The 14402-nt window shown below is 39.2% G+C and overlaps 2 protein-coding genes across 4 annotated transcripts in view; one reads left to right on the top strand and one right to left on the bottom strand.

Annotated features, from left to right (window-relative positions):
* The window catches only part of LOC131667935 (uncharacterized), a 74785-nt gene that overhangs the window by 41184 nt on the left and 19199 nt on the right, over window positions 1-14402 (top strand). For both annotated transcript variants that reach the window (XM_058941711.1, XM_058941712.1), the window contains exon 4: window positions 13079-13203. In XM_058941711.1, coding sequence (XP_058797694.1) covers window positions 13079-13203 — 125 coding nt within the window. The remainder of the gene's footprint in view (window positions 1-13078; window positions 13204-14402) is intronic.
* On the bottom strand, window positions 9588-11553 carry LOC131667936 (pancreatic triacylglycerol lipase-like). 2 transcript variants are annotated; one of them, XM_058941715.1, is made up of 5 exons: window positions 11451-11553; window positions 11116-11370; window positions 10784-11026; window positions 9919-10181; window positions 9588-9847 (listed from the first exon to the last, which is right to left on the bottom strand). In XM_058941715.1, exons 1-5 carry the CDS (start codon window positions 11497-11499, stop codon window positions 9794-9796), a joined length of 864 nt encoding a protein of 287 aa, XP_058797698.1. In that variant the 5' UTR covers window positions 11500-11553; the 3' UTR covers window positions 9588-9793. The 2 variants fall into 2 exon arrangements, with proteins under 2 accessions (XP_058797698.1, XP_058797696.1); XM_058941713.1 differs by having other exon boundaries at window positions 9588-10181.

Consider the following 14402-nt stretch of genomic DNA (forward strand, 5'->3'; position numbering starts at 1 on the left):
ACAACATGGATTCAAATGGAGTTCCCATTCCCAAAGGTCCTTGCAGTAATAATAGCGGAAGGCAGTATTCCGCATGATATGAAATTTTATGCAAATTTTATTTGCCAACTGAAAAAAATTCAAATGTTGGTATTTTATCTAAAGAATAACTTTGGATGCGGCTATTTGAATGAGGAAATCGTCAGTTTTACTAATTATCGGTTACAGGTGTATCGTCGCGATGCGGCCAGAATATATTTTTTTTTGTACTTACATAATTTATTGTGTAGATCAAGAGCATCCATGTGTCTAGGCAAGAAAAAGAAAGCAAGATAAGATGTCGCAGCGCTAGCAATCTCGAGCGATCCTGGTGGCATTAGCTGCGTGTCAGCGCGCGCCTCTCGCGTAAATTGAAGCGGCAGGAAAAACAGCGTAGCGAGAAACCACGTACACCGCTAGGAAGCATTGGATCCCGCGGGGAATAGCCATGGCGAAAGTGAGACGGAAGCCTCTGCTTGCAGGTATATAGACTTGAGAGTTAGGCACGAGAGAGCGAGGGAGAAGCAGATGGCTATTCAGCCGCATGTTAAATGGTCGTCCTCATCAGAGCAGTGCTCGTATCTGCTTTTTCCACTTCATCTTGCCACCTCGTTCCGGTGTGCTAGCCTTCATTGTCGTGCCACTCTCATTGTTACTACAGCTGTTTCTCTTCTCGTTTTTTTTTACTCTCTCCCAGCTCTCGACTTTTCTACATTTCTCTGACGACCTCCTTGGGCGGCTGAATGAACGACGACAAAATGGCTCGTCGAATTGAAAGGAGCTTCGTTTGTTCTCCGTCAGAGGAGGAGTATCATTGAGCAGCGCCGCTCTCTTTTGTAACGCAAACCAGACCGGCAGCGAAAAAAACTTTGCCCTTTCAACGAGCTCGCTGGGACTTGGACTAAAGTGGGTCGTCGATGCGTCACAGGCTTAATTGACATGCGCATGCACAATGCCAATTCTCAATAATCCTCCTTACTCGACGCCACGTCTAGCAGCTGCGGCGTGTGCGTCTCTGTGTAACCATAGATGCATGCCTGCCCTGATAAATACACGTGTACGCCGTGGTAAGAGCCGACGAGTGAGGCGGCACTATCGACGAATCAGACAGGCGCGCTGCCGCTGCTGCATCCAACGCTCGCCTAATCTAATTAAGGCAGCACGAGCAGAGCAAGGTAATTGAAAGGCACCGGCGAAATTTCACCGCGTGCTAGTGAGCGAGAGAGAGGCTGTGTGACGCGCGCATCGAGCCTATAGCTCGTCCAAAAGGGGATCCCTGTCTCTCTAGCTTGTACGTCTAGAATAACGACAATGCGTACGTTGCTCCACATACGACCAACAAGCTATTACCGAAAAAACTTTTATCTCCTTTTTTCGCTTTAGTTCGATAGTGTCGTTGAGGTAGTTTAGGTAGAGAAAGCCCGGATGAAAAATGTCCCTCCATTGTTACGCGAGCCGAGAAAAAAGTTATCGTGTAAATTAAAAACACATGCAAATCTACCTCTATCGAGGCGATGACAAAGCGATTCGATCGCACGATAAATAGTTAAAAAAATAACACTAAAGCAGATCGCTTTTTCGAAATATTGAGTGGAAAAAATATGTTCTACGCGAGACATGGTTTTCAATCGATTTCCAAAAGTACAAGGGACCGCCGAGGAATCAGGGGTCACTATCGGAAAAATAAGACAAGAACGAGAAAAACCTACTAATGGGATCGAGGAAAATAGAAAAGTGAAAAAGTTCGGTAGAAAGAGTAAGGCTATTCGTAGAAAAACAATTTTTCAGCTTTCTGGAGGCGTGAGAAGCGTTGCTGGAGCCTTGCTGAACCCGCCCATAAGTGAATTATTGCCGCGACGCCAGTCGATACACGAATAGGGCGGTCGGTCTGTATGTGTAGGTGAGTGAGCGAGAGAGAGAGAGAGAGAGAAAGCGTCACGACGACAAGACTCGCATTACATGTTAAAGGGAGGCCAGCAGCACATATCGGGTTCGTGGTGCTCGCGCCGCGTAATTGACAGGTCAATTTTGTAAATGGGCACTGCGCTGACCCGCAAAAGCCAGCAGTGACAACCCGTCCGATGAAACCCCCGTATGCGCCAGAGTCTGTGTATTAACAATGGCTCTTCAATCGAGTTTTGAACGAGCTTTGTCCTCCTCCCTTCGACTTTTTTTTTATCGTGTTTGTGATGGGAAGCTGATGGATGGTCAACTATCAAGGTAACGGCGGCGATACGCTGAGTTTGTAATTGCCATCATAACAAGCAAAATTGCTCAATTTTATTCTACCGTACATTACGCCGATAGGTTTATTTTAGACGCTGAGTCGCATATCGAGTAATAAAGAAAGCGAACGGTTGCCAAATCCATAAATCAATGTGTAAAAATTTTTTGCAACTGCTGCACACAATAACCAACTACAATTCAAACAATGATTGCTCTGCAATGCTACAGATTTCTCGACACATTTGTACACAGTTATACTCTCTAGGATTTTTTAACACTTAACCGAAGCAAAAGCAAAGAATTCGCAAAATAATTGAATTCGAGATTCCAACGTAGAGCTTGATAAAACTCGTCGTCGAAGTATTTCCTTTGATCCAATTTCGGATAGCGCGGAAGAGAGAAAGCAGTACTTAATTCAACTGTCCGGGCACCACTTCCTCTCTTTTCCTCTTGTGGCAACAGAATTAATTGTTTCTTAAAGAGGTGAAATAATGTTTTCAGAAGTTACTCTGTCTCTTGGTCCCTTTCCGCTTGTCTTTCTCGCATTCTCTCTCTCTCTCTCTCTCTCTCTCTTTCTCTCTTTACCTTCATTTATTATTACGGCTAAAGCAAGACACTTGGCGGTCCGGAAGTGAATTTGCGCCTTCCGCGTTATTATGAAAAGTTGCTCGCGGAAGGCGCTGCGGTACTTTGTTGGGCGATAGCTTGTTTGCCTAGCCAGCGCTGCTGTTGGCCATGAGAAAAATTGATGAGGGCGCAACTTGCAAGTTTAAACTCAACTCTCAACTTCACTCCCGTAATTAACCCTCTCTATTTCAAGATAATATGCGTGCATCGCAATTTCCAATCTCCGACATCTAAATTTTCCGCGACGGCTGAAATTTGAATTTCAAACGAGTACGGGGTTTTTTCTTCCAACTTCTCGAAGTCGGATCGAAAGACACTCTCGCGCCGGCATTACATTACCATACGCAGCTACGTCTCCTTGAGGCAGCGCGCCGAGCAAGCGAAAAAAGAATCTCCCGCGCGTTGACGCGAACTCTAGAGCCCATCGTCTCCAAGATCACGTCTCGAGCAAAGAAGCAATAGCGTCTTCCTACGCAGTTACTCACGTCATCGATGCCCCCAAGGCAACGCCCCTCGCGTGTTACTCTGAGGTACGTCAAGGCCTACTCGATCGCAGCCAAGTTTGTTTGCCGCCCGAGATAGCAGATCGGAAGTCAAGCGACAGTTTACTAAGTGGATTAGCTGCGTGCGAAATATGCTTGTTGGATTTTCAGATTAAAGCCTTCTGCATAATGCCTTTGTACACTGCTGTACTAATAATTATCTATGTTTCTTTAGCTAAATCCTTGAGAAAATAGACACTCTTCATTGCGCTAATGTTTGAAAACTAGTTTTTTCAGACGTTTTCTCTTTCTGATTAAAGGAAAAGCTAATACAAATACAAAAAAACTCTTTAAAATTGTAATTGTAAAGTTTTTCGTTAATTTTTTCATCGAGTGTTTGAACGAATAGCCTGAGGCTACAGAAAGATAGTCGTTAACCATGATACGATAAATTTAAGAGAAATTGGCTAGTAGGATAGGAAGACGTGTTAAACTTTCTTCATCTTATAAAACGCCGGCAGCCTTCCTTCATCTCGACACCTTTTTTTTCAACTACCATCTTTTAATTGAAAACGAGTCCCACCTGCGTGTCAAATTAAATCCAGTGGTAAAGTAAATTGAAATGATGATTTGGCAGCCTTGGTATTAAACCACCCGTTCAATAATTTAATTACAAACAGGACAATTCTGTAAGCCAAAATCAATTGGGGTTTAGCTTTATTATTCATCGAGCCTAAGCTCTCGTAGCGCCAGCACTACTCCTCGAGACTAGCACGAGAATCCAATGCATTTTAATAATGTTCTCGCGAGAAAGCGCATTGTTCAGCAACAGGTGAAGCATCGAGATTGTCACAGTGGGAAAATGAAATTAGAAGGTGCACTATTGTCCAATCTAGTTGTTCATTTAATCGTGATTTCCTTGAAAATTTGTTATATACTCTTTTTCTTATTAACAAAACTGCGATCGTTTGCTATAAAAGTCCTGAACCAAGAATAACTTGTACGAGAATTTACCGACAAAATTGTGAATTACCAAGCTTCTTGGATGAAAACTCATAAGATTGAATGAAAAAGCACTTTTTAACAATTTCTCTTGGTCGTACGGCGACTTGGTCGTACGTTCTTCTTGGGCAAAATTACACTAGTCTAGCTGATGGATACATGTAGGCTGAGTAAATTGTCGTTAAAGCGAGGAACGAAGACGAGTGCGCACGCGAAGATATGAACGGTACCGCCTTCACTCGAGAGACTTGGCTCCCGCCCTGCCAAGATGATTTGTACCTGGGAAGCAAACCACTTTATTTTTCCCCGAAGCATCCATTAATTTTGCTTGCGTGCGCTCGCTTTGGGCGGACTTTAAGATTTCGAGCGTGTCGATCGTCGATCTCGTCTTACGCTTGGCGCGCTTTTCAAAATCAGCAAAAAATTTTATAAACTCCGCCTCACGGGGCATGATTCAGCTGTTATCGATCGACATAATAACGTTAAAAGTCAAAAGGACTCTGATCCTATCATATACATCACAAAAGTGAGGTGACGCTATTATGTGTTTTTCCAAGGCAGCGCCTAATCTCCATTTCCAAATCGCTTAAATCTGTTGGCTTAAATCTCATCCCCTTCGCGTAACCGACTTGCCACTAACTTTTGCTTCTCACCTCAGCATCCTTGTCTCGACTCCAGCCAAAAGAAGCATCAGAGAACGAGCGAGAAAGAGAGTGGAGCGGAAAAAAGGAAGATAGTTTGGATTACAGGCAAAATACGTCTGAACCAAATCCTTTCATCCCTTAATACTAGCCACCAAGAAGCGGGCGCCACAGAAGAAAGAAAGATTTGAGGAGGGGAAAAAGATGATGGCATTGCCGATGCTGGAATACGAGGATTGATGTAGCTGTGACCCGAAAATTACGACGTTTAAGAAATAATTTCTTCAGCATTCTTCTTTCTCTTATTTCTAAGCTACTTGAATACATAAGGGAAACAAAGAACAAAAACGTTACTCGACCAAACCAGTTGAAATCTGGCAATTGGTTTACCTTCTCTTATCGCTAGTAGTTTTTTAGAACGCCAGCAAGCGAACAAAAGAATCTGGAATCAAGCTACGACGAATTATATGCTGCTAATCCAATCGCTATTGTAATACAAAACTAAAAGTTTCCTTTTCACAAGGGAAAATGATCTACTCGCTCGTTCAAGATAAAATTAATGCGTTTTGCAAACATTGCATTGGAGTGAATTGATTTGTGTCACACCGGAATCGCTTCTGAAAGCTTTAAATGCTTAAAAATCGCTTGACGACCACGCATAGGTTCGGTAATTGGCCGAAAGTAAACGCGCGCAATTCAAGCTCGCAGCAAAGCCGACGCATCGACAATCGAGCGTAATGCAAATGGCAGAAGCTGGTTCGCCGAAAGGCCATTATAAAACGCAGCCCAGAGTGTAACAATCGGGCGAAACGATCGGCCGATAAACACACCACTTGGCGAAACAATTGGGAGCTCGCGCGGGGCCAAGAACGCGCGCGCGCGCTTAACGGCAAACAAAACAAATGGCAAGCCCACCTCGGCCATTACAAGCGTAGCACATTGAGGGGCAGAGAGAACGTCGGGCTTTACCGCTAGCGCGCATACATCATGCGCAACATTGCATTTTGGGAATCGGCTCGCGCTGCCGGAATCTGTAGAATGCGTGCGTGTTGTTCTCCCGCGCGCTCCCTCCCACTGGCGGTGAGCCAATGCCAGTACCATACCGCATTAATAGAGTTTTATTGTTATTTACCGGGCGCGTCGAGGACCGCGCGTGTACCGCTGCTACCGTGGACAATGCTCTCCTCTGCCTGTGTGTGTGCGCGCTCGCCGCGACGATCCCCTCGCGAGTCTTTTTCCGCATTTACGACTCGGACCTGTAATTGTTTAGTGCTGCTTAGCAGCAGTCCAAGTGGTTTTCTCCTCTGGGCTTGATGGTCAAGTAGAATAACGCTTAGCCAGCACAAGGATTCGCAGGCATTACTTCCATTTGTTTCTGCCAGTGACTTTATTATTTGAGGATTAACTGTGTGTGTGGGTGTGTGCGTGCGCGTTGCTCTCTCTCTCTCTCTCTCTCTCTCTCTCTCTCTCTCTCTCTCTTTCGTTCTCTCACTTCTGTTGCTTTTCAACAGCTTTTTTGACGGTACGACATAGCAAGCATGTTTCGCCATAATTCTATTTGGATTCATGAAAGTCGAATGCGCATGGAAGACTTATGCGTCTGACCACACTCTGCTCGCACTACTTGTTTGGAAACCGTATTCCAGCTCTGTGGCAGTTATTTATATTTACTCATGCGTGCAGAAGCGCGTGCTATATTAAATTCTTACCCGCGACCTCGGGCTATTCTATTATTTCGAGCGAGTTAAAATGATAGCACGTAAATTCGAAACGAAGCTATACATTGCGGCGCAAACTGTTTCATACCCCAGCAGCTCTCCTATCTCTGCATGACTCAAGCTTATTACGTAATCGTTCTAATTTGTTTAGATCCGAACTGATTTCGCATGAACAATATCTCCGTCGTTAACGACCGCGCGCACGCGGGCGCGGGCTCGCTTTTATACTACATTATACCCGTACGCACTGATCGCGCGACGTTTTACTAGCCAATTTATCATAGGCTCGGCTCCAGAATTATTATGCGCGCGGCGCTCTGGTGTGCAATTTAACGCGCCGATAAAACTCGGCGAAATCCAAACGATGATGCATCGCGATTTCCTTGTCTTCGCCGTAAACACGCTCTCAAGCCCGAAGCTGCGTCTTTGTCGCTATTAACGCTACGGAATTACGAGGTGCGCGTAACCTCGAACCCTCCTATGTTCCATATAGAAAATTGAGAAAGATCCCGCCTGCTCTATAAGCTGCCGTGCGTATACATCAGAAAGTACGAACACTTAAGCGATACTTTATTCCCTAGTGTATTTCTCATTGTGGTACGTGTACATTATCAATTTGAACTTCAAGTAATAAAGCCGATAGTAATCATCATTTTGAGAAACACTTAAAGTTTATGAAACTTACAACCTGTAACATTTAAATTATTTTTGAGAAGAGAATAAAGAGCAAATAAAAATGCCACAAAAGCATACAACTTTATGTAATTGATGATTTACTTAATAACAATATTGTAACGGTACTTTTTGCAGCCTATGGTCGGTGAACCATTTAACTCTACATTAATATGAATTTTACTGCTTACATCGTAGATGTGACCAGTTCTAATGAAATATAACGATTCTGAATATGCAAACTAAAGAATCGTAAATAATTTCTAATAAGGCAGCGTACTCGTGAACAATGTTACCTATCTGAAAGCACGTGACGACGGAGAGAAGAACGTACGATGGCTCGTTGCCTGGGGCTCTTGAAGATTTTACTCTCTTTAAACTACGTCGTAAATATTTGGACTTCGCACTCGAAGTTATCAGTTTTTCGTAGATAATCATTTCGTTGGAGCTCTGAGTTTAGGAAACGAACGATGGTGTTGCGATACACGTGGTCATTATTGACTATACCGGGACTGTACGGAGGTTATTGAATCCATGCGATACTGTGTTTACTCAGAAACTGCTGCACAAGATTCGATGCATGTTCCGACGAATTATGATGGAGACGTCATCACCACTTGACCAAAAATGCGGTCGTTTTATTCTGACTGCTTCACTCAAACGTTTCAAAATTTGAACATAATATTCTTTATTGATTGTCTAGCCTGCCCGCTCAATATTATCCAATGCTTTTGTCATCGAAAGTCTGCCAGAACAAGAATCGCTATCAGCAGAAGTACAGCATTCTTTGAAATGATTATATCACTCTTTTATTCATATTTTGCTCATGCACTTTCAAAGGTCTTCTGTATCATCTGAATAGTTTCCGAACTTATTTTTTCGAGTAGAAAACAAAATTTGATGCAAATTCGTTAAACTTGTGTTTAACAATTACAAAATCGGCCGAACTTAAAAATAACTTTGTAAACAAAGAAACGCTGCACATGAACTATACGTCCGGCAGATGTCAGCAAACAACCAATAGATTCGTGATTAGTCTCGTAAGAATTTACTGTTAACGTTCATGCCTCGCAGAGGTCGCTCGAACACTGTGACACGAAGATATAAAGGTAGGCCCGATACTTTCCGGATAGACCTTGTACAGATATACAATAACTCACAAGTATGAAATAATTTAATACACTGGCATAACTTATCTACACCTTCGAAAATATAAAAAAAAACTTTAAAGAATAGATAGTTTATTAACTTTGATATCATTTTATTAGAGAAGTTGTACACGATAGAAACAAAATATGTTCGTTATTTGAGTTTTACTTCCTTCTAATCTACTTATCAATTTTTGTAAATATTATAATTCTGATAATATAATAGTTAATAGATAAATTATATTTTCTGATAATATAATAAAAGCACGTAGTTACAAGCTAATAATAATCATTCTGTTAAAAAAGCAATTAATAGTTTTGTTGAAGAAATCATTTAACGGAATGTTCTCGAAACGATATATGAATAAAATAAATGATAATATTTTTCTACCTTTGACAAATTTTGGACTGTTAAAATATATTGTATAAGAATATTCATCAATTCTAAATTAAATATCAAAAGATTTTATCACATTGATTTTTCTTGCCAATTATGATTTTGTTCCTTTAGCCTATAGAACAAAAAGATACATCGGAACAGACTGTGAAAAATAAATCGAATTTTTCCTCAATATTCTTTACTACCTAAGGTATCTAAAGGCATATTGTGAAAAACAAATACAAAACAAAGTATTAAATTGAAATGGTAAATATTGATAATTGATTGAGAAAATAATAAATAGATATATGATATATTTTTAAATTATTCTTAATAAATCGAGAGAAAACCTTATTTTTTTGTAAATTTAATTAAAAATTATTAATACTCTATTTTTTACTTCTACCCTCACTTTAATAAATGGTTCCTTTATTTTTAAAGTCATGTTTTGCATTTGAAATCTAAAAATAAAATTCATTTATATTTAAAAATTAACTTTAGCGTAATTCTTTATAAATAAAAGTTCGTTTACCATTATTATGATTATTCATAAAATTTCCAAGCTATAAACTCTTGAATTATATAAATTGTTTTGATTACAGTAAACGCATTGTTCAAGAGTTAGTTGACTTTGAAGAGGGACTTTAATTTTTAAAATCTTGGATATAAAGCTGCATAGGTTTCTAAAAAGGTTTATGAATTAAAATTGAAAAATATATCTTTGTATTTTTTATAAAGAATATTTTCACAAAGTTTCATCAAAATTGATCCCGTAATTCTAGTAGTCTTTTTGTAAGTTTACTAAAAGTAGATTTATAAAATTATTGTTTACAGTGTCGGTGGTCTCGTTCCATCAATCCCCAAACCAAAAGGCTCTTTATCAGCAGTACGCAGAAAATACGATCCCCTTTCCTTCTTCTGTTTTGTCGACCAGCTTGGAAATGAAATAATTGCCTCATTTTTGCACTCATTTGTGAGGAACGTATCATAATCTTTACAACGCACTGCCAACAGAGAGTTAGGTTTGGTCAAAGCCTCAGCGTAATAAATATATGCACGATCATGGGCACAATAGTGGTTAGTATCCTCGCCGCAACCTGGTTGTTCAAGACCCCCACCGTTAGGATAGAAGTCGGCGTGGCCTACAGGCTCTGACAAGCCCAGGTGACCCGCGTTCGTATGGATTATCTCGACCATAGTGGCATCGCTGCTGGAAATGCCGTTACCGGGGCCTGCAGATTTAAAGCCTGGTCCAGCGGGATCGAGACCTGATAGTAAAATGTCTAACTTCAAATGACTCCATAAAATCTTTTTTTTGTTTAACAATATTATAAACATAAAATAATGAGAACATGATAAGATGAAAATCCTAGAATCACGTAATGATAATAGATAATCAACTAATTATGCTAACAAAGCTTAGTTCATAATGAGTTTTTCGGCTGATTTTATTAAACAGAAAAATAAATTGTTGTGGAACTCTACTTTGAAAGTACAATTTTAGTAGAAGTACACACTTAACCTGTACTCATTTTACCTGTCATGTTAGTTATCAAAATACGTATAACAACATAAAAGCTAATCTTAAAATAAATAACGGACTACATAGTTTACATATGTACTTTTTAAATCATAAAAGCATATGTTAATCTAAATATCAACTTATTATCAGGCCAATACAATTCTTAACAAAGTAATTCAAGAACTTTGATTATATATAAGCTTTTGCTTAGTTTATCATTGAGTTATCTGTAAAAATAAAAATGTTCAGATATATCTATTCTACAATTCCGTTTAAAATTCGCCGCCCGATTGGTTATGCATCAGAATTCGAACGAAGCGCAGAGGTGAAAAATGTTTTCAAACTGACCGACTACGTGGCCAATTTTATTGCTCGCCTGGTATCCAGCTAATCCCATCACGTGCGCCCCCAGCGAATGGCCGACCAGAGACATATCACTCAAACTGCTACCTTGACTCGCTAAAATGTCGATCATTTTTGCTATATGTGCACCTACTGCTTTAATTAAACCAGCAGCTTCCAAATACGGTAGTTTAGCTACATTTGCCCAATCAACGACAATTACATTATAATCATCGTGAGACAGAAAAGCTGGAATAAGAACAGATATTTTGAACATTAGCTAATGAATTCAATAAAGAATGTAAAATACAAATAATTAAACAAATGTTTTATCCAACCATTTTTAACTGTCATGCAATTTCGTCCTTGGTAAGAATTCAGCCAACCATGCGTCATAAATTTTGTTGCCCTACTGGACTTATATAAACTCTTGTCAATACTATTTTTATCGTCGACCCATAATTGTTCTGGATTGTTTAGATTTTCTCGTGTATATAGAAAAAAACACACATCATCGCGTAAATCAACTTTGGAATCGTTGAAAATTATTTTGAAATTGTACTCATATTTAGGTGCTGACATTGAAAATCGTGCTATGAATAATAATAATAATACTTAAATATCAGTATGTGGATAACACAACATTTTCACTTATAAACTATATGCCACTTACTAGAAAAGTACAACACTAGAAATGAAAGAATAATGCTTATATTTTCCATAGTTCTATTTAGAGCACGAGACTGACGTTAAAAATGTCGTTTACTGAATGTTTCCTCTCAAGTTAAACCTCTGCAGACATTGATATGCAGACACTGATAATGAATATCTGTCAATAATCTTATCACGGATGACTCAAAAATATTGTAGCCACAAGCTCGGGAATATTGACAAAGCGATTGTGCTTACTCATCCCAGATATTGTTGAATCACATATTCCGTAGCTAGTTACATTGTAACATAAACATTTTCGATTATTTACTTACAATTGTTATTTAAACGCAATTATTTTAAATAATTGACTTGCTTCAATCTTCCGATTCAATTATATTCAATTATGTCTGGAATAGTACTATGAAAATAGACAGTCATGAAGAATCAAGCTAATCAATCAGAATTTAGTTGAGCAAGCGCAACGTATCAAGCTTCTACGGTGTGATCTTATTAACCTAGGAATGTTATCAATGCAGACATTGATAGTGAGTATCCTTCAATAATCTTATCACAGAATGCTTAAAAAAATTTAGCAACAAACTCGAGATCAGTGATAAAGTGATTATGCTAACTCGTCCAAAATATTATTATCATGTGAATATTTTTTATTATATTTATTTAATTACCATTCTTATTCAGGCAAAACTATTATATATAATTTACTAGTTTTAACTATCCGTAACAATTATGTTCGAAACAGTATTATAAAAATAAACAGTCACGTAGAATCAAGTAAATCAATCAGAATTTAACTGAACCAGCGGAATAGCATTAGTTTTCTCGTCAACCTAGGAATGTTACCCAGCATAGCTCGCAAATCCTGATTAACTTGTTAGGTCTTCATCTTCGTGCTCTCGTCGTTTTGAATTGAATTGGGGTTTGTCTGCATCAAGAAGAGAGCGAGAATTATCATGGTCTCTGTATAAGTTTCCTTCGTATTTATCTTTCGTTCCCGAAAATTACAGTTTACCTTAAGTAAAGTTAGAGCATTTTCTTTTATTATTCTTATGGAGCCGTTATTATCGCTGAATATCAGTATGAAAAAAATTACATTCATATTTCATTAATAGAATCATTAGGTTGCTCTTTTAAATTAATTATAAAAACAATACAATATTTCAACAACGTAGTCTCCAAATATTAATGCTTTGTGCAACATGAATTCTTCGAAGTTCTAAAAGTTCAAGTTAACACAACACGATATATAAACTCGTGATATAAATATATCGAAAGTACTAGTCCTTTACTGCATAGTAACTGACTATAACTCACAAGAGCCTTGTTGTAATCTTCCGGCTTGGCATGTTTTGATTACCATCCTCGTCAACTTGTCACTATGTCTTAGGGAGTATTGGCGAGTGCTGTCATCATCAAATATTTGTACAAAGTATAGACAAAAGATAATATAAATAATGTACAATCTCCAAAGCCAGAAAATGTTTTTTATAAATCAACAATAATTGATTCTCAAACTACCAAGATAACTGTAATTTCAACGCACTCTCAAAGCAATTGACACCCATCATTTATGATAATCAGAGTTATTATTCGAAATGTTTTAACTTTCACATAACCTTTTCTTTACAGAATATCGACTCCATTTCAAGTAGCGGCTGCAGCGCTGATCCTCGCCGGGACAATATCCGCCCTGATCGGTCATTGTTGCTCGGATCACAGGACCCTCGTCGCTTGTGGTCTTTACCTCCTTGGCGGTGAGTCTAGAGCACCTGATCCTCAAGCACGCGTGGGTGTATGTATATGGGAAGAAGCCCTTTGAGAGATAGGGGAAAAAAATAAAGGCGCGATCGTGATAGCCATATAGAAGAGTCGCAAGCCGCTTTGCACGTACACAGGGTACAAGTTTTTCGATCTCACAGCGCGCACCTTTCGCTTTTATTTTGGTAGCTTCTGCTTGGAAACGCCGACACTTGGTAAAACTTCCATTCGACAGGCGATACATTAAATATTTTTTTTATATTTAAAAAAGGTGTTTATTAAGAAAAACTACACAGTAACTTTAGTAAGATTGGTGAAGAACGATGTACTTTTTATATGAGCTTACAATTTTTATCTTCTATATAATTTAATTGTTTGTTATTACTTAAAATGTATTGCATTTTCAAAGTATTTTTAATAACATATTCGTCAATAACAGAAACAATATACAGTTTATTGAATCACTGCTAGAAATAAAATCTCCGCACTAAAAAGATTTTTTCTTCTATTGTAACTAAACAATGTTGAAAAAATATATCAATTTAATCTCGAACGTACGCATGTTTTCAATAAAGTTTGCTGTCAATAGAACAGTAATGAAATTGCTCGTACGAGAGAGAGAGAGAGAGATAGAAAGAGAGAGAGAGAGGGGGGGGGGAGAGAGAAAGTTTACTAAAATCATTTAATCCGGACTAACGAACCGTGGTCGCTTTCCACGTGGATACAACCGTGAACGCGTGAAAAATCATTGGACGTTCGTCGACCATTTTCGTCGACGCAACGCGGCAAAATGAGAAACGCTTTGGTCGACACGCAGGAGCTACAGAGTGAAACGAAAAATTGTCCTAAAAGCCAGGGTGGCATTTATCGGCCGATCACGTAGCCTCGTCGACGACCCGCATAGTAGTCGCGCTGAAGAGGCGACGAGATGTACGACGACGACGAGACAACGACAATGGCGATCCTTGATCTTGACGCGGGCTCAAGCAGTGTTATAAATGTGAACGTGCGTGAAGCCACGAATCGAATGTCGCATGGCGTAGACGCTTTCTGTATGGAGTGCCGTGCACTGCAGTTGCAAAAGCTTTCAAAAGAGCTCTATTTCATTATTCTTTTATTGGGCGTATCGCTTGTTTTGCAATTTGGCAGTGAGTCGACTTGAAACACACTCTCGTTGAGCTTGATTTCCGTGAAA

Source organism: Phymastichus coffea, unplaced genomic scaffold (genome assembly GCF_024137745.1).
Source record: "Phymastichus coffea isolate CEN01 unplaced genomic scaffold, Cenicafe_Pcof_1.1 PCOF00072, whole genome shotgun sequence".
Classification (NCBI taxonomy): domain Eukaryota; kingdom Metazoa; phylum Arthropoda; class Insecta; order Hymenoptera; family Eulophidae; genus Phymastichus; species Phymastichus coffea.

Bases quoted from the DNA above. Each gene is read 5' to 3' on its own strand.
- LOC131667936 (XM_058941713.1), bottom strand. From the start codon at position 11,499: ATGGAAAATATAAGCATTATTCTTTCATTTCTAGTGTTGTACTTTTCT. The intron at 11,371-11,450 runs GTAAGTGGCATA...TATTATTCATAG, and splicing joins TCTAGTGTTGTACTTTTCTA to CACGATTTTCAATGTCAGCA. The intron at 10,182-10,783 runs GTCAGTTTGAAA...TTTTACTATCAG, and splicing joins TAAAATTGGCCACGTAGTCG to GTCTCGATCCCGCTGGACCA.